Genomic DNA, 24240 nt, shown 5'->3' with positions numbered 1-24240 from the left:
GGCAGCTACCGGACACATGAAATCTGAAGCTTGAGAAACCGAGGAGTGGAATTCATTCATTTAAATCGGGTCCTGAGGTCTTCTTGATGCCCTTCTGCCTTCCTGCCCAGAGCTCCCATTTAATCCTTCTTTCACCTGCTTTCCCCAGGAAGAGACCCTGGGAAGAGAACAGCTCTTCCCAGGATGGTCACCTTTACCCTGAAGTCCTTCTGGTCTGAATATGGCTGTGTAACCTAGTAGCTACCATCCTTAAGATTATCTACAAATAGGCCTGCATTTGAAGTTTCTTCCAAACAAGGTGTCCAAACAAAGTCTCGCTCTGCCTCCCAGCTTAGATTCTCTGTTTTGACCCCACTACCCTGGAGGGACCGTGTATGTCTCTTCTCTTGCCTTTGCCTCTGGTTCCCTTCCCAAGGACCCAGGAAAATGACCCCAATGGATCCTCATCCTTTTCTGTTACGACACCAAACCTTGGTTCTCAAAGGCCGACACCCTTTCGCCAGGGGCCCCTGAACACACGTTCCAAACATACACAGGCACGCGGAGTATTCTCATGGGTCACTGAGGCTTTTTATTTTGAGCACAAAACCACCGGGGATCTAGCCTGTGGCCACCCCGGAGATGACACGAGGCTCACATGACTCCAGACACTTGGTGGAAAGCGAGGCGAGAAAAACAATGATTTGGGCCAATTACACGACTGCAAAGCTAGAGCTGCCAACAGGGCTCCAGGGAGCTTGGCTTCTGTAGAAGTTCTAAGGAAGCGGTAGGAACTCCACGGCGGTGGGGCGCTAACTAGCAGGGACCCCTGCAAGTGTTGGTCGGGGGCCTCGAGCTGCCTGAGCTGACACGAGGGGAGGGGTCTGTGTAGCCAACAGGTGACCGAAGGGCTTGCCTGCCCACAGCTTACTTGGCCAGGGGGTTTCTGAAGTTCCTGCCGGCAAACTTAGCCTTGCTGCCCAGCTCCTCTTCAATTCTTGGGAAGGAGAAAGGTAAAGAGATGAGGAGGAAAAAAGAAAAGTCAGACCTCAAGTTTTAAGTCTTCCCATCCTAGATGTGGTCAAAGACACAGCCCCACTCCTGGGAAGTTGAGAACACAGAACTCTCCAGTTTGTCCACCTTCTTTAAACCCTCTCAACTTGTGCTTCTCTGAGAAGCCAGATATAGAAAAGTATTTAGTTCTCCTCATCCCAACTCACCATGCTAGGTGCCCTCCACCCACCCACCGCCCCTTCTCTTCCTCTCCTCTCCCCATCAGTGTTGCAGAGGAGCAAAGTAAAATGTCAGCATTGCCATTTCTTAGAAGATAAAAATTCTAATGCTTTTGTTTTTTTAAAAATATTGAAGGGACAACAAATAAATGGCATGGGGAGAAAAGGAGAGTGACCTTATTAAAAGAGAAAATGTGTGAGCTGTTTGGATCTTGATGTTAAAAAAAAAAAAAAAAAAAGGCCAACACATTTTGGGGCCAGGCACAGTGGGAGGATCACCCGAGGTCATCCTGACCAATATGGTGAAACCCCGTCTCTATTAAAAATACAAAACAATTAGCCAGGCATGGTGGTGGGCACCTGTAATCCCAGCTACTCGGGAGGCTCAGACAGGAGAATTGCTTGAATCTGGGAGGCAGAGGTTGCAGTGAGCCAAGATTGAGCCACTGCACTCCAGCCTGGGTGACAGAGTGAGATCCGTCTCAAAAAAATAAAAATAAAATTCCCCAGCAAAAAAAGAATGGGAGTTTGAGGCTGCAGTGAGCTATGACTGCCCCACTGCACTCCAGCCTGAGTGACATGGCAAGACCCTGTCTCAAACAAACAACAAAAAAGCCCCGCGTCTACTGTTCACCTGCTTTTTTGTGTATGTTTGAAAATTTCCAGGATACAGTTTTAATGAAGGGGTAATATGGGAGAACTTAGCGGGGTGGGGGGCGGGGGGACAAGTCTCCTGGTGTCAGGGGCTTCCCAAGGACACAGACAGGAAAGGGAGACCAGAACAGCCCCACAGCGCTCACAAGTGGAAACCCAGCCATGTGCCCTTCGGCCTTTTCTTCCTCCCTCCGAGCCCTGGCTCCACATCCACAAACGGGTTAAATGCGCTGAAACAGATCATATGAAGGAGCTCTCTGAAAGCCGTAAGAAAGTCATGGATCAGCTGTCAAAGGGGGTCCCATTCTTTCTCACCAGAAGAGGGCGGCACTGTGTGGAACAGGCTCCTGCCTCCGGTGGCGCTGCAGTGGGTGGGTGGGTGGGGGAGTCTAGGCCTAACTCTGTCCTGACGTAAGCCTGCTCAGGGCCTGGCTGTCTGCACTGTGCGCCTGCACCTGTACATGTTCCCAGAGCCAGGAGCTCCTGCGGGAGGGCAGTGCCTACACTGAGTGCAGGCCCCCACCTAGTGAACCACAGGCCCCTTGTTCTCAGGAGCCCTCCTTACCTGAGGAGCTGGTTGTACTTGGCCAAGCGCTCAGATCGGCAAGGGGCACCAGTCTTGATCTAGGAGAAAAGAAAGGCCATTTGCTTACAGCGGACAGGCTTTGCAGGCGTTTCTGGCAGGGAGAGGGTGTGGTGTCAGAGAGAATTTCTAGAGGATCTGATGCTAGGAAAGTGGGGGCCACAACATACAGGCAGGGCCCTCATGCCCCCATTCTGTTCAGGCTCAGAAACAAGAGCACTGACTCAGGGGACATGAGCAAAACGGGGACAGACATGGAGCTTCACTGGTTTTGGATCTTCCTAGGAAGTTGAGGTCAGAGAAGAAAGGAGGAGATGCTCATTCTTACCTGCCCAGTGCACAGCCCCACAACCAGGTCAGCAATGAAGGTATCTTCAGTCTCCCCCGAACGATGAGACACCATGACGCCCCAACCATTGGCCTGGGCCAGCTTGCACCTGGAAGCCAAGGAACAACCCAGATGGCATGACCCCATTTTCTGGTTCCACAACCCCCAATGCCACTACCCCTCGGTGCCAGCAGGAAAGCAGTGGAGGGGCTGTTAATGGCTAAAGCTCTCCATGCCTGGGCTTTGTCAAGAGCACAGAGGAGAACCCTCACCCTCCTCTGAACTCTTCCACCCCCAGGACCTTCTTAGCCCTCTTGTCATAGTTGAAACACTGGGTTCAGCCTCCCTTGATGGGAGAAAGATTAGTGTTCTCTGACAGAGCTCTTCACAGAATACAACTACTTGCTATGCTGCCCAGGCTGGTCTTGAGCTCCTGAGCTCAAGTGATCCTCCTGCCTTGGCCTCCCAAAATGTTGGGATTACAGGCCCCAATTGTTTAATTTAAAAGGCTCCTGAGTTCAAACACAAAACCTGTTAAAATTCCAGGGAGTCCTACATTCTGGCCAGCAGGATTCCCCATCACCAGAACAAAAGGGCCCTTTTCTGATTCACAAGCTGTAGCTGCGGGAAAGCTGCTCGCCTGGGAAGACACTTACGCCTGAAGAGACTCGGTCACGGAGCCGATCTGGTTGACTTTGAGCAGGAGGCAGTTGCAGGACTTCTCGTTCACGGCCTTGGCGATCCTCTTTGGGTTGGTCACTGTGAGATCATCCCCCACTACCTGGATTCCTGCACTGGCCGTGAACTTCTGCCAAGCTCCCCAGTCATCCTGGTCAAAGGGATCTTCGATAGACACCACTAAGGAAAGGAGGGACACGCTTCATCAGTGTGATCCTCCCAGTGTGCTCCACCGCAATGCCCAGCCTTGCTTCCCCCTTGACTTGCTGCTCGCCTGGCCTCACACTGCCCAAAACCACAGGACGGGGACGGCTCCCCAACTGATCCTTGAAACAATGTGCCCCAACCTACTCCTGCAGCAGGGGACAAAAGTCACCCACAATCCTGGGTATCTATAGATCTAAAACAAAAAAAATCTCACTCTGTCACCCAGGCTTGAGTGCAGGGGTGCAATCATAGCTAAGTGCAGCTGTGAAATCCTGGGATCAAATGATCCTCCCACCTCAGCTTCCTGAGTCGCTGGGACTATAGGGGTATGCCAACCCACCCAGCTACTTATTTTATTTTTTTGTAGAAATGGAGTCTTGCTATGTTCCCTAGGCTGATCTCAAACTCCTGGGCTCAAGTGATGCCGTTTCAGCCTCTCCAAGCGCTAGGATTCCAGGCGTGAGCCACCATATGCCCAGCCTCAAAAATTTTGTTTAAGACCTGTAAGAAGAGGACACTTATTTGTCTAGGGTGGTTTGAGTTTAGTGCCACTGAAAATCAGAATGGAGCCACAGACTCAGAAGTGAGAAGACCTGAGTTTGGGTCTTGGCTCAACCTTGACCAAGTTATTTAGGGTAGTGGTTAAACACACAGACTCTGGAGTCAGATTTCCTGGTCTGAATTCTTGCCCCACCATTTGCTGTGTGCTCTCGGGCAGATTATTCAACCAGCCATCAGTTTCCTCTCCTGCAGAAAGGTGGTCACAGTCTCTACCCTGTGCACACACACAGCCTAAAATGAATATTCCCAGCTCACAGGAAGCACGATACATCTCAGTACCAAGTGGCTGTTCTGATTCTGAAGGCTTGGTTCCCTCACCTGTCTAATGGAGCACAGACGGCCTCTGCTCCTGACTGTGAACAACTTATAATGCAACGTCGCTGCTGGCACCCGAGCTCCTTAGCTACACAAGAACCTCTGTGAAGCCCTGTGTAATGCACAACTGGGGGCAAACCCCCTGGTGAATCCCCTACGGGAGCTGGAGGTTCAGACACACCCTCCCCATCCCCTCCTTGCAGCCATCACCAGCCAGCCAGATGCTCCAGCTGCCCTGCTGCAGGTCAGTGGCAGGAAAGGGAGATGGCACTCAGAGAACACTCACCTGGGTAGTCCTTGATGAAGGACTTGTACAGGTCAGCCAGCTGGTCAGGCGAGATGTACCTGCTGGGGTCATCGGGAGACTTGAAGTCCAGGTCATACTTCCCAGACCTGAAGAACTCAGAGGCCGCTACGTCCATGCCGATGACCACCTTATCAGTGTAGCCAGCTTTCCCAATAGCAGTCTTCAGCAGTTCCAGGCCTGGGAAGAGATGGTGACAACAGGTTTGGAAAACAGGTAGGTACAGAGAAAACTTCCCTTCAACAGCTGCTACACAGGGACTGTAACACAAAGATAACAGGTGTTCAGGCCCCAACCAGTAGTTCTGACATCAGTTACTTTTTTTCTGCTTTGGGGCAAGAAACCATGGGTCAGAGTTCTTGGTGCATACAAAATGGGAAATTCAGCTCTGCTTCCAAGAAAGCAGCCCTTCTCACTGACAAATGCTCCCAAATTTAGTGCCCAGGAACAGCTGTCCTGGCCAAGATACAGTTACAGTAAGCAGCTGAGATCAGCTGTCCCAAGGCACAGGCCTTAAATAGAGCAGAAGCGGGGTCCAAGAGAAAGCCCAGTGGAGGCAGCCCGGGGTGGCAGGATCCTCCCGCCAGGCTGTGCCGTTGAGAGCTCAGGCTCAGGGTCTGCCGTCCATGGCTAAGCTGCCCTGCCAGCAGGACAGATGGACAGACACTTGGCTCCCCAAACTATTAGGTATCACTTGAGCCCAGGAGGCGGAAGTTGCAGTGAGCTGAGATTGCGCCACTGCACTCCAGCCTGGGCGACAGAGACTCCATCTCAAAAAAAAAAAAAAAGAAAAGAAAAAAATAAGTAAAATAAAATGAAGCTCCCCTTTTCCTCCTTAAAACAGTCTGAAGGGTCTTGATCTTTACAAACTACAGGTGGAAAGAATAGATTTCCACAGTGGCAGGTGTGGACGACCCCCCAACAGAGGGAGCTGGCGCTGCAGGGCTGGGTGGGGGGGCGGTTCCCTAGCACCTTTACCTTCTTTATTCTCCAGGATGTTGGGAGCAAACCCGCCTTCATCCCCCACATTGGTGGCATCTTTCCCGTATTTCTCCTTGATGACATTCTTCAGGTTGTGGTAAACCTCTGCTCCAATGCGCATGGCTTCCCTGAAGTTTGCTGCACCGACTGGGAGGATCATGAACTCCTGCATGGCCAGCTTGTTGCCAGCATGAGAACCGCCATTGATGACATTGAACGCCTGGGGAGAGCAGAGCAGAGAAGCATGGCACCGGGTCCAGAGAGCCCCACAGGGCAGTAAGCCCCTCCGGTCCTACCATCCCCATCTAGCTCACAGATGAGCCCAAGACTTGCTTCTTGAGGAGCACCAGAGGGGCCAGGGTGCTGTGAAATGCTCACCAGGTCTCTGACTCATGTTTTTAGAGACAGGGTCTCGCTATACTGGTCTTGCCTAGAGGCTGGTCTCAAACTCTGGGGTTTAAGTGATCCTCCTGCCTCAGCCTCTTGATTAGCTGGGACTACAGGTGTGCACTACTGCAACCAGTTCACGCCAGGTCTATTTTGATAACTGCAAATTCATCATCACCAGGATAAACACTTGTGACTATGTCAGCTAATGCTCACAGCCTAGCAAGGAAAGTACTGCTGTCATTTCCTCCCCGAGCCTCCATTGTAGATAAAGGACCTGGGGCACGGGCAAGTTGAGTTACCTGCTCAAGGTCACACTTAACAAGGGGCAGAGCTGTGCTGAGAGAGTCACATGTGTTAGGATATCAAGGCATAGGAGGTCTCGGGTCCCCAACAGCAAGCTGAAACCCCCAACTCCTTGCTTGGGAAGTTCCAATAAACCACTCACCGGGACTGGCAGGATGACTTCCGAGTTGCCAGCCAAGTCAGCGATGTGGCGGTACAGGGGGACCCCCTTCTCAACAGCACCGGCTTTGCAGACGGCAAGGGACACCCCCAGAATGGCGTTCGCACCAAACTTAGCTAGAACAGAAGAGAACCGAGTGGAATGAAGTCATTTCTGATTCACCAGCTTTTCTCCTGCTGTACTGCCCTGAGGGTTGTATTCTGCACCATCTCCTCCCTCATCACACCTCCATTTCACCGTTACTAGAAATGCAAATAGCATTCTATGTGGACTCACCACTGCTCTTCCCCTCTAAGACAGAGCCCAACTCCGGCCAACAGTAGGAATTGCTGAATTCATTATAAGGAGCAAAGCTCTTCTGAGTAACCAAACTGACAGGCTATTGTCACCTGGTTTTGCACCTGATATTCAAAAATATTTCTTTTTTTTTGAGACGGAGTCTCACTCTATTGCCCAGGCTGCAGTGCAGTGGCAGGATCTCAGCTTACTGCAAGCTCCGCCTGGGACCATTCTCCTGCTGGGACTACAGGCGCCCACCACCAGGCCTGGCTAATTTTTTGTATTTTTTAGTGGAGACGGGGTTTCACCACGTTGGCCAGGATGGTCTCGATCTCCTGACCTCGTGATCCACCTGCCTCAGCCTCCCAAAGTGTTGGGATTACAGGCGTGAGCCACCGCACCTGGCCAAAAGTGTGATTTCTTAAGAGTAAAGCAAAGAAATGGGAAGAGACCACAGGCTCATGTAGCTCATCACTAAGATCATGGGCCTCTTCCTGAAAGGTTTTAAAATCTTCAGGAGACTTCATGATCTTCCCCAGTAAAGACGCCACCTCAGGCCACTCACATTTATTTTCTGTTCCATCCATCTCGATCATCAGTTTGTCAATCTTCTCTTGTTCTGTGACGTTCAGTTTCTACGAGGGAGAGGAGAGAATGAGGGGTTGGTGCCACTCTATCTGCATAGCCTTTGCTCCCCTACCATGGAATCTGACTTTGGAACTGTGTAATATCAAAATCAATTCTGTGATGTTTGTTTTATAAGCAAAAAAAGTGGAGGACCAAAATCAGTGGGGAGACAAAAAACTGCCTTCTGCTTGCTTTGATGGTTATCAGGCATGCACCCAACAATGCAACAGAGATGGCGCTCTCAGACACAATGCTTTTGTAACAAAAGGTTAATAGTCTACCCAGGGAGCCTAAAGTAACAAAACTGACGTACTGAGAACTGGCTCAAAGTAATCCAATAAAAATCAGCATTACTTTTTAATTTTTATTTTTTAAGACACAATCTCATTCTGTTGCCGAGGCAGGAATGCAGTGTCACGATCTCAGCTCACTGCAACCTCCACCTCGTGGGCTCAAATGATCCTCCAAACTCAGCTGGGACTATAGGCATGCACCATCATGCCTGGCTAATTTTTGTATTTTTTTTTTGTAGAGATGGGCTTTGCCATGTTGCCCAGGCTGATCTCAAACTCCTGGCCTCAAGGGATCTGCCCACCTCAGCCTCCTAAAGTCCTCCTAAAGTGTTGGAATTACAGGCGTTAGCCACTGCACCCAGCCAAAAATCAGCATTCCATTTTAAACTAATATATTAATAACAAGGCATTATTTTTATCTATGATGTTCTTGATATAAAAAAATATGCAAAGAAAATCAACTCTGATCCCATCATGCTGTATTAGCAATTTGGTGTCTTTCGCAGCTTTGTCAAGGCATCACTGCAATAGGCAGGCAGTTACCCAAGCACACAGCTTCAGAGGTCAATTCTCACTAACAGTTTGGTATGTTTCTCTAGGGGGTTAAAAAAATGTCAGGGGATCCTGCTCATCGTGTGAGTCACACTATGCAGGGGTATGAAGGGACAGAGAACAAGGTATGTGTGGAGGTGTCCGGGAGACTGGCAGAGGGTGGTGCAGACAGAACGGTAACAAGACATTTCGTCTGGGGGCTGGTCGGGCAGGGAGTAATTACAGAGTGCCACAAAAGCCAGGCCTAAACCAACGAGTCGGGGACAGAGACAACAAAGGAACTCCTCCTTTTCCCTCGTGTACAGAATGAATTCATGGAGGAGAGGGACTAGATGCAAGAATAGACGGAGGCTGTGGCTGGGCTCGGACTGGGCCTAGAGAGCTTTGTTATTTTTATTTTTTGAGACAGAGTCTCACTCTGTTGCCCAGGCTGGAGTGCAGTGGCACAATCTCTGCTCACTGCAACCTCTGCCTCCCAGCTTCAAGCGATTCTCATGTCTCAGACTCCCAAGTAGCTGGGACTATAGGCGTGCACCACCACGCCCGGCTAATTTTTGTACTTTAGTAGAGATAAGGTTTCACCATGTTGGCTAGACTGGTCTCCAACTCCTGACCTCAAGTGATCCACACACCTGGCCCGGAGTGTTTTTAGACAGGGGTTTTCAAACCAGTCCCATCTGATGAGCGCCACAGGAATTACGGAGGGACGGGCCGAAGGGAGGGTAAATGAGATAAAACCTGCTGAGTCAGGTGGGTTGCTGGGTCCCCAGCCCTACTTCACCTCCAGCAGCTCTACTTTTATGTTTGACATACTGAGATTTCCAGATTTTACTTAACAGGAACTCCACTGTTAAAGTCAGTAGAATTATAGTAAATAATTCCAAAGTTCATGAGAAATTCGTCACCATGGACACTACCACAAACACCCCTGAGAGCCACTCTTAAAATCTGAATCTTAATTTCTTCAAAGGTCCAGAGAGTTGCAGGGGGGAAAAAAACCTCAGGGCTCGAAGTGTCTCATTCTTCTGATGCAATTCCATCTGCTCCCAAAAGTGGGGTGAGGCAGCGGGCAGGTTAGAATTATGTCATGCACGGATTGTTCTCATGCATGACAGGGAATCCAAGCGGCTTCTACAGCTCTCAGAATAAGCTCTTCCATAAACAGGAAAGCCCCTGGGCCTGGGAGACGCTCTGGTGGCATTAGACACATTAGTTATCAGGAGGCAGGTCCTACCTTGCTAACCAGGGCAGGCGCAATAGTTTTATTGATGTGCTCAACAGCCTTTGAGACACCTGGAAGGAACAATCAAATCAAATTACTGACATTAACTTTAAAAGCAGGCTTGAGCAGCATTGTTAGAGAGAACCACTGCTGAGGCCGACGCAGAAGCCCACCAAGGGACCTCCTGTGGGACCTCTCCCCCCTCTCCCCTTTCCCCCCAGAATCGGAGGACTTTCCGGCCCAGTCTGAGTGCTGCTACCTAGGACCCCAGAGGGTTAGAGCCACACAAACAGCAGCTGGCTCAGAGCGATCTGACCGGAGGTTAGTTTGCAAGACCATGCACTGGAAACGCCAACTGCAGACTAAAGGCTGTTCAATCAGTTACCTGAGTGCACAGGGCTGGTGCCAGGAACTCATTAATATACTTAATGGGTCTGGAGACGCCTGCCCAGCAGAGGATGAAGAAGGAAAAATGAGAGAGACTCAGAAGAGAACCGGTGATTAAGGACTGCGAGTGAGAGACAGTGAGGGGGCAGGAAAGCAGAGGAGAGCATTTCAGGGGCCATGCGTTCAATCTTCCACAAATGCTTACTTACTGAGCACTCATTACCATCAAGGCACAGCATCATCCTGCTCCGGGTAAGTCCCCACGTACGCCATTAAACAACGGTCAAATGGTAACATGTTCGTGTGTGTAGAGTGCTTCTTACAGCATTAAAGCGGGACTGAACACCCAGCACCACCACTGCGACACCAGCCCAGTGTTTCACAACCTGATTTCATCATTGTCCCCTCCCTGCAGCCTTTTTGGAGTTTTCCGGGTCCCCCACTGAGAATGCGTGATCTAGCCCTATGTGCTTTTCTGTAATTTGGCCACATGTTCTATCTCTAGAAAGGTCAATGTTGCACACACACTAAGTCAATTTGCATACAGCCAGAGGCTGGCTCTGCCACAGAGCAGGGCTCCTATGAGTCAGTCAACAGGAAAATCAGACTAAATGACACACCTGCAGCTCACAATTCAGGGCAGGTCATTGGTTAGACCTTCCCTGGATCCTTTCTAGCCCTTGAAGAGGCTGATGATCTCTGGAGGGCCCACAGAACCCTCCTGGGAGATGGGGAAACTTTTCTTTAGTTAACAGGCCCTGTTCTCATCCTTGGGTTCCTGTCCTAACCGTGAAGGAGTATTTTGCAGATTGGGGACAAACTGCAATAGAAACAAGCATTGGAACTCTCGACCCAGAGCATGCAGGCTCAGGAACCCCGGAATCCACACACCAACTTTCCTGTCCACAAGCTGGTGCACTGCTTCCATCAACATCATGGGTCACAGCAGGTTTACCTGCCATAAACCTGCAAATGCAAGTGCCACCCAGAGAGGACAGGACTGGGCAAGGCCAGGAACGGGGCTGGAGGCAGGGAGGCCATGGGCTGTGGGTTCTAAGGCTTACCCTTCCCCATATAGCGAGTCTTATCATTGTCCCGGAGCTCTAGGGCCTCATAGATACCAGTTGAAGCACCACTGGGCACAGCAGCTCTGAAGAGACCTGGATGAGAGGAAAAAAGATGTAGTAGCAATTCAGAAATCCAGTTCCAGCACAATCCCAAGTCCCCTCCCGCCCACAGATGCATTTGTCATTAGGGAGCTGTTTCTTCCTCCTACCAGCTGTGTGAATTAAACGCTCTGGGCTGTTCTTCATGCCTTTCACATGTTTATGATCCTGTACTGCAGAACTTACTGCAAAGATGACTAATTCCTCTAGCAGAAAGAAAGTGTTCTACAGCAGAGCCTACATGCCACCTGGAGGTCTTGTTAAAATGTAGATTCTGACCCAGGCAAATATGCGTCCCTCACAAGCTCGCGTTGGTGCCCTGTGGATTACTCCAGCAGCACTGCCCAAGAGAAATCCAATGCGAGCCACACAGGGCATTGAAGACTTTCTGGTATTTTTTTTCTTTTGAGACAGTCTCGCTCTATCCCCCAGGCTAGAGTACATGGCGTGATCTCAGCTCACTGCAATCTCCACCTCCTGGGTTCAAGCGATTCTCCTGCATCAGGCTCCCCAGCAACTGGGACTACAGCAGCGTGCCACCACGCCCGGCTAGTTTTTGTATTTTTAGTAAAGATGGGGTTTCACCATGTTGGCCAGGCTGGTCTTGAACTCCTGATCTCAGGTGATCTGCCCACCTCAGCCTCCCAAAATGCTGGGATTACAGGCATGACCCACCATGCCCGGACTGGTACTATATTGATGTTAAGCATAAAATTAGGGTAATTTAACTGGCTCAGGAGGAGTATCTAGCTCATTTGTTTCAGTTTGGACAATGCTAAATGCTATTTTAGGGGTTCTATGCCCAACTGGAAACTGGCAAACAGGATGGATGTGGGGGGAAGGAATAAAGATAATAAAATGCGCAGTTTAATAAATGTAAGAACTGAACCAAGTAATCTTGCAGATACTGAAACCAGCCATCTGGTGAAACCTATACCTGTAACAAGGGCAATCTTTGGTGGAGGCAAAAGAACAGATGGTGTCAAGGAAGATGTTGCAGAGAAACCAACAAGATGCTTCTAGCAAAGGAGCCCCCAGCGTTCCCTGCCGCACTGCAGCGTGCGCTATCAACAGGTCATACTTCCTTCTTGAAACCTGCCCTGGCTCCCTACGTATCCACCCTACACTGGATCAGGCAAAGACAAGATGAAAACAAGAGACTTGGAGTCCACAGACTTTTGGTGATGATAACGTGTTCACGCATGTTGCCTACTCTAGTGGGGATGCTGACAATAGGGGGGCTGCGCATGTGCAGAGGCAGTGGGTACTCGTGGGTTTATGTACCTCTGCACCCTCCGCCTGCTTCTGCTGTGAACCTAAAACTGCTCTAAAAAAGTTGATGAGACAGGGAGAGAGAGAGATGAAAGGTTCTGAGCAAGTCCATCATTTCATGTTTTTTGAAAAGGATTAAGACACACAAGAGAAAGTTCCATTCATTTCAATTTCAAAATGTCCAACTCCCAACAATCTTCTAGCGTCTGGGGTCTTTTGTTGCTTAAAGTTCATTAATATCCAAGTAGAAAGTTCCACCCATTGACTAAGCAAACCACTCTTACTAGATGAAGGGAATTCTTGGCATCCTGTGAGAACCCTCAGGGTTCCCCAAAAAGCCAGTGAGAAACCCCACTGTGCTTGAGAGCCCACACAGCAAGCAGCCAACTCAGGCATTCTTTTGCCCAAGTCAGGCCTCAACAATCCTTTCTTCCTGAGGGGGAGGGGAGGTGCAAGGGGAAGGGAAGGGCTGGGGTTCCACTGCTAGGCCTGTGACTCACAGATGGTGACTCAGCTCCGACTGGCAGTTCTCTGTGAGTTTAGCACCGCTGAGTGATTCTGCCTGAAGCTCCTTTGCCAACCTCACCCACTCTGTCCATCGCGCCATGTGCTGGAGGTAACACAGAGCTACAAAGGCACTGGATTTTCTTGTTAAAGGAAGGAGTTTCACAATTCTCTAATTTTTTCATAAGAAAACTCCTCCTATGGGGATTGACAGCCAGGTAAAAATGAGAGCCTCCGGACTATTCCAAAGCCTACAGGTAAAAACTGTCCTTGATCCTTGCTGAAGACTGATTTCTAGTCACAGAAATAAAGGTGCTATATTCACGCCTGCTATCCCTCCCCTTATCAAGAGATACCATCCTATCACACTGTATCTCCGCATTTGGTCACAGCAAGCTGTCAGCCAACAACTAGTGATGGGCCCCTTTAGGGACAAGGTCTTGTGGTATCACCTTACTTCCTTACCTCACTGACTTAGGAGCCACCTTATGTGGTTTTAAGCCAAGGAGCTGGCAGGATCAGGCGGGATGGCTCACACCTATAATACCGGCACTTTGGGAGGCAGAGGCGGGCAGATCACCTGAGTGAGGTCAGGAGTTCGAGACCAGCCTGACCAATATGGTGAAACCCCCGTCTCTCCCAAAAATGCAAAAATTAGCCAGGTGTGGTGGTGCACACCTGTAGTCCCAGCTACTTGGGAGGCTGAGACAGAAGAATTGCTTGAACCTGGGAGGCAGAGGTTGCAGTAAGCTGAAATCATGCCACTGCACTCCAGCCTGGGTGACAGAGCAAGACTCCATCTCAAAAAAAAAAAAAAAAGAAAAAGAAAAAAGAAAAAAATAAGCCGAGAAGCAGCAAGACACTGGCTCCATGCCTAAAAACCCCCCAACCCTCACAGTCAGGAATCACAACCTACTAGCATGTGCAGACAGAAAGAAAAGCTTTAACAGATTTTTGTTTTTTTCCTAAGGCTCCAGCATTTGTAGAAAATTTTTAAAATGAAGCATGGTGGAAGGAACCATGGAAACCAAGGAGGTGGCACATACCTTTTGAGGTGAAGAGATCAACCTCAACAGTGGGATTCCCGCGAGAGTCAAAGATCTCCCTGGCATGGATCTTGAGAATAGACATGGTGAACTTCTGTAGAAGAAACACACAGTTCATGTTTTCCATAAGTCATAATGCTGCATTTCCTCACTCATTCAAGGAATCACTTCCGAGGTTCGCGGACTAGAAAGAATCAGCACTGGACTAAATACTGGATGTAGGAAAGCTGGCTAGGGTGGGGGAAAAAGCCTGCTGGAAAGCAGTGGGAATTCTCCTAATTAAGGAGTTAGGGCCCAGCTGCGGAAGGCCTTAACCTATTTATGCCTAGTGTTCCATTATTGGAACGCTAAGGGCGTGGGAGTTATTTTTATCCGACTGCTCAAGTCGTTGCCAAGGTCTGATTTTTCACAAAAAAGATTTGCAACCTCTGGCATAAATGGGTTAAACCCTAGCAACTGAGGTCTTGTTCTGTAAGAAAAAAGAAAAAAAAAAAAAGAGAGAGAAAAAGCCCACAAATGTGTGTGCCCAGGGAGAATCAAATCCAAATAGAAAGATGAATGTGTTGCTGGACGCAGAGTGGCCCAGGAGCTGTCTGAAACTGGCTATTGTCATGAGTGAACAATGAGGGCATGGGAATGGAAAGGAACCAAGAACAGACATGAAGGTCACAAGCAAAACCACCTAGGGCCAAAAAGAGGGTGGCGGGACCAGGGGAAAACCTTGCTTGTAGCAGAATTAAAACAAAATAGTGAATGAAGTTTGGACATAATTCTTCAGATTAATATTCACTTAGTAGGTATTTGATCAGAAATTCTGAGTTTGGAAGTCAGGAACAATGAAGTCCTTGGACCGTGTGATCTTGGCTACTGCCACTTCCTGGGACTTTCCAATTTCACAGTACTTGGGTCTTCAGTGTTGTTATGTCATTAATGGTAACATCTTTATTTTATTTTAGTTACTTTTTTAAGAGATGGCGGTCTCACTATGCTGCCCAGGCTGCTCTCAAACTCCTGGGCTCAAGCGATCCTCCCCTGCCTTGGCCTCCCAAAGCATGCTAGGATGATTATAGGGGTAAGCCACCAGGACCAGCCAATAATGACATCTAATTATTTCTTCCCAACAGGGTTTTATAATTTGTAAATAGAGGAAAGATTCTTTGAACACCAGGATACTTCAAGGGAAGGGGCTTCCTTTAACACCACCTTAAAAAAAAAAAAATACAAGAATTTCCAGCAATGAACAACAAATACCAATTCCTCAAAGAAAAACCCGTTCTTACTTTTTTCCTTGGCGCTCTCCAAAGAAACTAACTGAACAACTTATAGAACTGAGGTGGGTGAGAGGAACTTAGTGTTTAAAGCCATTATCTACCTGGGCTCCCCTCCAACATCTTCTCTGGAATGTCCTGAGGTGGCAGGTGGCAAGTGGCAGGATTTTAACTTTCAGAATTATTTACTGAAGTCACTTCTGTGGCTTTGTTGTCTATGTAACAATGGAGTTTTATTCATTAGCCAAAAAAAGGTACTTACTTTTTACTAGGTTCCAAAAAGGCAAATTTGTTTAAACATATTTTTAGATTTAATTTTGCGTTTTGGCAAATTAAATACCCGAGTAACATTTCCATCACTGCAAAAAGTTATCTCAGGCCATTTCCAGTCAATATCCCCCTGCCCCATCTCCAGGCCACCACTGTGGTATACTTTGTGTATTTCAGTCATACTTTTAAAGGCAATTTTATTAGGGTGCCTCAGTATTTTTGTTTTCATTTTAGTGACTTAAGACGAAAGTCTTGGCTGGGCGCGGTGGCTCACGCCTGTAATCCCAGCACTTTGGGAGGCCGAGGAGGGTGGATCACGAGGTCAGGAGAGGAGGCTGAGGCAGAAGAATGGTGTGAACCCGGGAGGTGGAGCTTGCAGTGAGTCGAGATCGCGCCACTACACTCCAGCCTGGGCGACAGAGAGACTCCGTCTCAGAAAAAAAAAAAAAAAAAGACAAACGTCTTAGGATGTGAAAATAAAGTGTGGTTTTTTTTTTATTTTTTGAGACGGAGTTTCGCTGTTGTCGCCCAGACTGGAGTGCTATGGCGCCATTTTGGCTCACTGCAAACTCAGCCTCCTGTCTCAGCCTCCCGAGTAGCTGGGATTACAGACGCCTGCCATTACGCCCAGCTGATTTTTTTTTTTTGAGACGGAGTCGAGCTCTTTCGCCCAGGCTAGAGTGCAGTGGCACGATCTCGACTCACTGCACGCTCCGCCTCCAGAGTAGCTGGGACTACAGGCGCCCACCACCACACCCGGCTAATTTTTGGTAGAGATGGAGTTTAGTAGAGTAGGATGGTCTCGATCTCCTGACCTCGCGAGCCACCCGCCTCGGCCTCCCAATGTGCTAGGATTACAGGCGTGAGCCACCGCGCCCGGTCGATTTTTGTATTTTCAGTAGAGACGGGGTTTCACCACGTTGGTCAGGCTGGTCTCTAACTCCCGACCTCAGGTGATCCTGAGGAGGCCCACCTCGGCATCCCAAAGTGCTCGGATTACAGGCGTGAGCCACCGCGCCCGGACCATTCACAGCTTTTTTAGCTGCCTGGATGGAACCCCGAATTAGGGACACGGTAAATGAATGGAGCAGTCAGGGCCCGGGTGGGCCTGAAAGGCAAGTGAAGCAATGGACCCTACCGTCCAGAGAAGCGCACAGAGCAGGGGAACATTGAACAGGAAGCTTTCTTAAAATACATCCTTCTTGGCCTAGCGCGGTGGCTCACGCCTGTAATCCCAGCACTCTGGGAGGCCGAGGCGGGCGGATCACCTGAGGTCGGGAGTTCAAGACCAGCCTGGCCAACATGGTGAAACACCGCCTCTACTGAAAAAACAACAACAGCAAAAAAAAAAAAAAAAAAACAAAATTAGCCAGGCGTGGTGGTGCATGCCTGTAATCCCAGCTACTCGGGAGGCTGAGGTAGGAGAATCGCTTGAACCCAGGAGGCAGAGGTTGCGGTGAACCGAGATCCGAGATCGCGCAATTGCACTCCAGCCTGGGCAATAGCAAAACTCAAAAAAAAAAAAAAAAAATCAGATCAGGCCCGATTTTTGGTGGCCAGCCGGGGAGCCGCTCTTGCCCAACTTGGGAGAGGTCGCCTGGAGGACTTGCCAATGATCTAACGGCTCTGCTGCAGGTTCCTCAAGAGGTGCCTTCTCGGAGTTAAATGAGTCACCGCTTACTAGGCAGAAGCGCGGGCCGCGAGCGCGGGCGAGAAGCGGGGGCTACCGGTGGGGGAGGGGGCCGCAGCCTCGTGGCCATCTCCACTCTCGCCGCCCTCCTCCATTTTAGGAAGGGCCTGGCCTGAGTGGCCACCGCCGCTAAGTCTGCGTCTATCCCAAAAACCTTACACTTGGCTACGATCGAAAAGCAACTTCCACTCCCAACTCCCGCTGTGCTAAGCAGCTCGCATGTGCAGCTCCCGACCTTCCCTGAGAGTGACTCGGCCCCGCAGTCGGTAATCACGTATTGATCTGCACTTTCCCCTCCAAAGAAATCGGGGGCGCAGCACGTGCGCCTGGCATTGCGCCCCCGCCCCGGGCCTCGGGGTGAGCGGGGGCGCCAGTTCCCACCCAGGGAGGCGGCTTGCACGTGTCCCCGACCCCGCCACGCTGGGCCTGCGAGCGCGCCGCCTCCCTCGGAGGGAAAAGAGCCCCGCAAGCCCAGAAAAGCCCTGCGCCGCCTGCCCGTTGCTCAGCCCTTCCCCAACCATTACCTAGCCACTGGGTCTCGTCGCCTAGGAGAGGAAGCGGAGGGTGCTGCAGACACCGAGGTGAACGTAAAGCCAAAGAGGTCTCCGTGCTCCGGGTACCCACAGATACTGTCCGCGCCGCCCGCGCCGACTTCCTGCCTAGCAAAGGCGAGCCCCACCCGCTTCCCGCCTCCAGGGCACGCCCCCTTAGCTCCGCCTCGCCATTGGTCGGGAGAGCCGTCACTCATTCCCTCACCTCCCGCAAAGGGGTGGGACTACGACGGCTGCAGCAGCGTGGAGAGGGGGGTGACGTCCCGCGGACTTGAGGCGGGCGGATCTGGGGGGCCCCGACTCCCCAGCGGCCCTGTAGTGGTGCGGGCGAAACTCTGGCCCCAGATAGGACCGGTGAGCCGAACTGGGGTGTGCGGAGCCGGGGCTCCGGGGGATGGCCCGGGGCGGCGTGGCGGGCATGAGAGCTCGGGGCTCCGTCACGTACTCCGAGTCCCGCACGCACTCAGCGTCGCTCTGGGGCCGCACGTCCGGCCCTCGACCTTGCTGACCACTTTGGCGGCCCGGGCCTGCCGCGGCCCTCCTCCCCCGCCTCTCCTGCCCCGCGCCGCGATCCGAGAGACCCCGTTGGCGTCGAGTCGTTGAGAGGCTGCGCGCCTCGGCCCCACTCCGGGGTTGGGGCGCTGGCCCCGCCGCAGCGCTGCGTGTCCGGGGCCACGTGTGCCGCCTGCGCCTGCGCGCTGCCCTCCAGCCGCGCCCGTCTGGCCGGGCTCCGCCTGGCACCCGCCAAGGTGACCCTGTCCCTTTCTCCTTGCTGCGGTGAGAATCAGGCCGAGACAGCCAAAGGAAGGTTCACTTTCCTTTAATTCTACCTCATATTTTTTGAGTGCCTTCTAGGTGTCCGGCGCACCCCCACGTGCTTCCCCAGTGTTAATTCATTCTCTAGTCCATGTCATGTTGCCTCTGAAATTTCACATCCCTCTCATTCCCATCTAGGGAACTAGATCAAACCTACCTGGATTCTTGTGAACCATTCATGTGAATTATTTGGAACTGGAATTTCACACAGACCCGGGGAATTTCTCAAAGTTCGAGACGGGTCATATTCCGTGGAATACGGAAGGAGTTGGAGTGATTTCACTTTTCTGATCAAGAACTGATAGCCATTAAAACTCAGCTCCGCAATATATCCCCCCACTCCAAGGGAGGGCTGAAATGATCACTTCGTTTTCTGTTACGGCTACTTTTATATTTTTCAACATTACTGCTGGTCTGTAAGAGAACTAAAACATCTGATTTTCCTCATTTCCTTGTAAAGAGGTGTTCAAATATGTACTTGAATTTATTCTGGTCAGCTGCAAAAACTGCTTTTCTTCCTTAACCCCTAGCATTTTTATCCTCTTAGCTACAGACAGGTTTCCATGGCGTTGGTTAAAGATTAAGGCCTATTGAGACCATAGTATTTGCTTTCCAGTGAGTAAGAAGCAAGAACTTTAGGATTAAATTCAGCAAAAAAAAAACAGTAAAATTTTGCAAGCAGAGTTTGTGATTTCACCAGCAATACACTAACGTTTTTGGCTACTGAAAACCACTATCCCCAGCCCCATGACTCAGCAGCTAAATCAACAGCCAACATCTCCTACTGGTAAGGACTCTAAGAAATCAGGCACTTGGTACTCTCAGAGCAATTCTAAGGCGTGGCCCTGAAAGGGCTCCAAACAATCTTATTTTACATAAAAATGGTTAGAGAGATAAAGATACTCTGCTGTGGCCAGAACCAGTAAATCTAGCAGGAAATCAGAGGCCAAACATGATCCCGGACTGCTGCCGTTGCAAGATTCTTGGAGGCTGCAGCGCCGCATTCTGAGCCAGCACTTCGACCTCACATTGTAGCTAAAATGTTAATGATTACTAGAGATGTCCTGAAATCTTTTTCAAAATTCACAGGCTGCCAAATGCCCTCCCTGTTTCCATAGCTCCTTAGGCTTTGTTAGCAGGCTGTGGGGTTCACATTTGCTTGTAGTCAGCACAACGGCATTGCATTTAGTTATTATTTCTCACTTGCTGTAAGCTTGTTGAGCAGTTTTATTGGTGGTGGGCAGGTGGGGAATAACTGTCCAAAGCTATCAGAATACCACACCTTGAAGCATCGTAGGTAACACACGCATGGTGTCTGCAGGTGGCCAGGATCAAGGGAGAGTGAATCTGCTACGACCTGTAACTCGCTTGGATTACTGATTCTCCCTGTGATACGTGTGTAAAAATCACTGGTCAGCTTGAGAAAGTGATCTTTGTGAAAGAGGGTCTCCAGCCAGATAGGGAACTTCAGGGTTGGATAAGGAGCTCTGGGGAGGTAAGATACCAGATGAGTGCAGAAGGGGATGTAGGTGGATGGTCCCTCCTCATAACAGATCATGAGGTTTTGGTATTCATCACTCAGTATTTCACGTACACCAGAGACTACATAAGGCGTATATAAATCTCTGTGTACCCACATCCCGCTTAAGAAATGGAAACCAGGCTGGGCGCGGTGGCTCACGCCTGTCATCCCAGCACTTTGGGAGGCCGAGGCAGGCGGATGACGAGGTCAGGAGTTCCAAGACCAGCCTGACCAACGTGGTGAAACCCCGTCTCTACTAAAAATATAAAAATCAGCTGGGCTTGGTGGCAGGCGCCTGTAGTCCCAGTTACTCAGGAGGCTGAGGCAGGAGAACCACTTGAACCCGGGAGGCGGAGCTTGCAGTGAGCCGAGATCACGCTACTGCACTCCAGCCTGGATGACAGAGCGAGACACCGTCTCCAAAAAAAAAAAAAAAAAAAAGAAAGAAATGGAACCCTAGAGTCCAGGCTTAGTGGCTCACATCAGTACTCCCAGCACTTAGGGAGGCTGAGGCAGGAGGATTGCTTGAGCCCAGGAGTTCCAGAACAGCAGGACAGCCTGGGCAACGTGGGGGAGACCCCAGTCTCTGTAAAAAGTAAAAAATTAGGCAGATGAGGCACATGCCTGTAGTCCCATCCCAGCTACTTGGGAGACTCGGGTGGGAGTGTCACTTGAGCCCAGGAGGTTAAGATTACAATGAGCTATGATTGTACCAGTGCACTCCAGCCTGGGAGATAAAGACCTGTCTCAAAGGAAAAAATGGGGCCGGACATGGTGGCTCACCCCTGTAATCCCATCACTTTGGGAGGCTGAGGTGGGTGGATCACCTGAGGTCAGGAGTTTGAGACCAGCCTGGCCAACATGGTGAAACCCCATCTCCACTAAAAATACAAAAAATTAGCCAGGTGTGGTGGCACATGCCTGTAATCCCAGCTACTCAGGAGGCTAAGGCAAGGGAATTGCTTGAACCAAGAGGCAGAGGTTGCAGTGAGCCAAGATCACGCCATTGCACTCCAGCCTGGGCAACAAGAGTTAAAAAAAGAAAAAAAAAGAAAAGAAATGGAAAGTTAAAAAAGAAAAAGAAAAAAGAAATGGAGGCCGGGTGCTGTGGCTCATGCCTGTAATCCCAGCACTTTGGGAGGTTAAGGCGGGTGGATGACCTGAGGTCAGGAGTTCAAGACCAGCCTGGCCAACATGGTGAAACCCCATCTCTACCAAAAATACAAAGATTAGCCGGGTGTGGTGGTACATGCCTGTACTCCCAGCTGCTCGGGAGGCTGAGGCAGGAGAATCATTTGAACCCCGGAGGCAGAGGTTGCAATGAGCCAAGAGTGTGCCACTACACTCCAGCCAGGCAACAGAGCAAGATTCCTTCTCAAAAAAATAAAAAAAAGAAATGGAACATTAGTAATGTCATTTAGGTCCCCTGTATGTTCTTTGACCCCAGAGGTAGCCACTATTCTAAATTTTGTATTTTATTATTCCCGTGCCTTTTTTTTTTTTTTTTTTTTGAGACGGAGTCTCACTCTGTCGCCCAGGCTGGAGTGCAGTGGCTGATCTCAGCTCACTTTAAGCTCCGCCTCCCCGGTTCAGACCATTCTCCTGCCTCAGCCTCCCGAGTAGCTGGGACTAGAAGCGCCCACCACACCCAGCTAATTTTTTTGTATTTTTGGTAGAGACGGGGTTTCACCGTGTTAGCCAGGATGGTCTCGATCTCCTGACCTCGTGATCCACCTGCTTCAGCCTCCCAAAGTGCTGGGATTACAGGTGTGAGCCACCGCGCCCGGTCTATTCCCTTGCTTTTTAAAATTTTTTTTTTTTTTTTTAGAAGGAGTCTCATTTTTTTTGCCCAGGCTGGAGTGCACTGGTGCGATCTCGGCTCACTGCAACCTCTGCCTGCTGGATTCAAGCGATCCTCCTGCCTCAGCCTCCTGAGTAGCTGGGATTACAGGCACCCACTACCATGCCCGGCCAATTTTTTTTGTATTTTTAGTAGAGGCAGGGTTTTACCATGTTGGCCAGGCTGGTCTCAAACTCCTGACCTCGTGATCCACCTGCCTCGGCCTCCCAAAGTGATGGGATTACAGGCATGAGCCACCTCGCCCAGCCTATTATATATTATTTTATATTATTTTATTTTATTTTTGAGACAGAGTCTCTCTCTGTCACCCAGGCTGGAGTGTAGGGGCACAGTCTTGGCTCACTGCAACCTTTGCCTCCTGGGTTCAAGCGATTCTCCTGCCTCAGCCTCCCGATTAGCTGGGATTACAGCCGCGTGCCACCACGCCCGGCTAAGCTTTTGTATTTTTAGTAGAGATGGGGTCTCACCATATTAGCTAGGATGGTCTTGATCTCCTGACCTCTTGATCCTCCTGCCTCAGCCTCCCAAAGTGCTGAGATTATAGGTGTGAGCCACCGTGCCCAGCCGTATTTTATTTTTAAATATATGCAAAAAAATTTAAGTACAGAACACTTCACAGATTTGCATGACATCCTCGCGCAGGGCCCATGCTGATCTTCTCTGTATCATTCCAATTTTTTTTTAGTATATGTGCTGGCAAGTCATGCTAGGTTGGCATTCCTCAGGGTGTCCAAATGAGAGGAGTAAAGGGGAGGTGATTAAGCAAGAAGGCCCAGGGGAGCTGGGGAAGCTGGGAGCAGAGTTCCCCTGGGCAGAGGTCATGAAGGGGCACCCAAGTGACAGCCGAGGGAGAACAACTTCTGGAAAGTCTTTCTCAGCAGGCATCAGAGGAAAGCATCTCTATTTGGCATCAAAGAGCTCAGCATGGTGTCCCTCAGGGCCCCAGCACCTTTATCTTTGGGATGGATGTGATAATAGTCTCAGGGGGAGGTCGGCAGTCTGGGAATTACTGTTTCAAGCTAGAATGGACACCTAGAAGGCACTAATATCCCTAAATAGTATCTGCAGGAAGTTATCCAGCCAGTTTTCTTTTCACGTGTCTCTGTTCCCTCCCTCTTTTTCACAAAATTCTTAAGGTTGTTGCCGAGGTTCTTTTTTTTTTTTTTTTTTTGAGATGGAGTTTTGCTCTTGTTGCCCAGGCTGGAGTGCAATGGCGCCATCTCGGTTCACCGCAGCCTCCACCCACCAGGTTCAAGCGATTCTCCTGCCTCACCCTCCCTAGTAGCTGGGATTACAGGCATGTGCCACCACGCCCAGCTAATTTTGTATTTTTAGTAGAGACAGGGTTTCTCCATGTTGGTCAGGCTGGTCTTGAACTCGTGACCTCAGGTGATCCGCCCTCCTTGGCCTTCCAAAGTGCTGGGATTACAGGCGTGAGCCATCGCGCCCGGCCGCTGAGTTTCTTAAGGTTGTCACAGCATCACTTAGAGGCAGGAGTGCCGGCCCCTGGGAAGGCCCTTGTCTTGAGAGGAGGAGAGGTCAGATAACAATTGCTGAGTTCCAGATGGAAAATGAGAAGTCACGTTCTTCAGAAGGTAGTGATCTGGCGTGATTCAGGCGCGGGGAGCAGGGTTTCACCACGCCTTCAGGCACACCATAAGATAATGAGAAAATTCTCCCTGCATCTGTCGCAGACCAATAAAGTTGCTGGGCTGGGTACAGTGGCTCATGCCTGTAATCCCAGCACTTTGGGAGGGCGAGGCAGGCAGATCACCTGAGGTCAGGAGTTCGAGACCAGCCTGGCCAACATGGCAAAACCCCATCTCTACAAAAATACAAAAATTAGCTGGGCGTGGTGGCACATGTGTGTAATCTCAGCTGCTCGGGAGGCTGAGGCAGGAAAATTGCTTGAGTCCAGGAGGCAGAGGTTGCAGTGAGCTGAGATCGTGCCACACTGCACTCCAGCCTGGGCAACACAGTGAGACTCTGTGTCAAAATAAATAAATAAATAAAATAATGTTGCTGAGGCCTCGTTACTTGCCAGACACCAGGATGCTTGTATATATAACTCATTTAATCTTGTAAGCACATCTCCACTTTCCAAGGGGCAGGGAGGCAGCAGCTGCTGGCTGAGGTGCCAGAGGACCAACTAACACAGCCTGGTCCCCAGTCCTCGCGCCCAACCTCAGCATTGTGCTCCTCCAAGATGAAGATTGTTCGTTCCCCTAGTCCTCAGATT

The 24240-nt window shown here is 50.2% G+C and overlaps 1 protein-coding gene and 1 non-coding gene across 3 annotated transcripts; both read right to left on the bottom strand.

Moving 5' to 3' along the window:
- Positions 1–548: 548 nt before the first annotated feature.
- Positions 549–18477, bottom strand: ENO1 (enolase 1). 2 transcript variants are annotated; one of them, XM_004024595.5, is made up of 12 exons: positions 17776–18477; positions 14024–14117; positions 11100–11195; positions 9661–9719; positions 7520–7589; positions 6658–6791; positions 5820–6042; positions 4824–5021; positions 3433–3634; positions 2777–2885; positions 2431–2489; positions 549–976 (listed from the first exon to the last, which is right to left on the bottom strand). In XM_004024595.5, exons 2-12 carry the CDS (start codon positions 14106–14108, stop codon positions 907–909), a joined length of 1305 nt encoding a protein of 434 aa, XP_004024644.1. In that variant the 5' UTR covers positions 14109–14117; positions 17776–18477; the 3' UTR covers positions 549–906. The 2 variants fall into 2 exon arrangements, with proteins under 2 accessions (XP_004024644.1, XP_063559071.1); XM_063703001.1 differs by lacking the exon at positions 9661–9719 and adding an exon at positions 10034–10092 and having other exon boundaries at positions 17776–17922.
- Positions 18478–22598: 4121 nt separating this feature from the next.
- LOC115932214 (U6 spliceosomal RNA) lies at positions 22599–22702 on the bottom strand. The gene has a single exon (XR_004068533.1). It is a non-coding gene; the product is annotated as a U6 spliceosomal RNA (small nuclear RNA).
- Between the last annotated feature and the right edge of the window lie 1538 nt (positions 22703–24240).

Source organism: Gorilla gorilla, chromosome 1 (genome assembly GCF_029281585.2).
Source record: "Gorilla gorilla gorilla isolate KB3781 chromosome 1, NHGRI_mGorGor1-v2.1_pri, whole genome shotgun sequence".
NCBI lineage: Eukaryota > Metazoa > Chordata > Mammalia > Primates > Hominidae > Gorilla > Gorilla gorilla.
The sequence above is the reverse complement of the archived record's forward strand: the minus strand, read 5'-3'. Positions and strand labels throughout refer to the sequence as shown.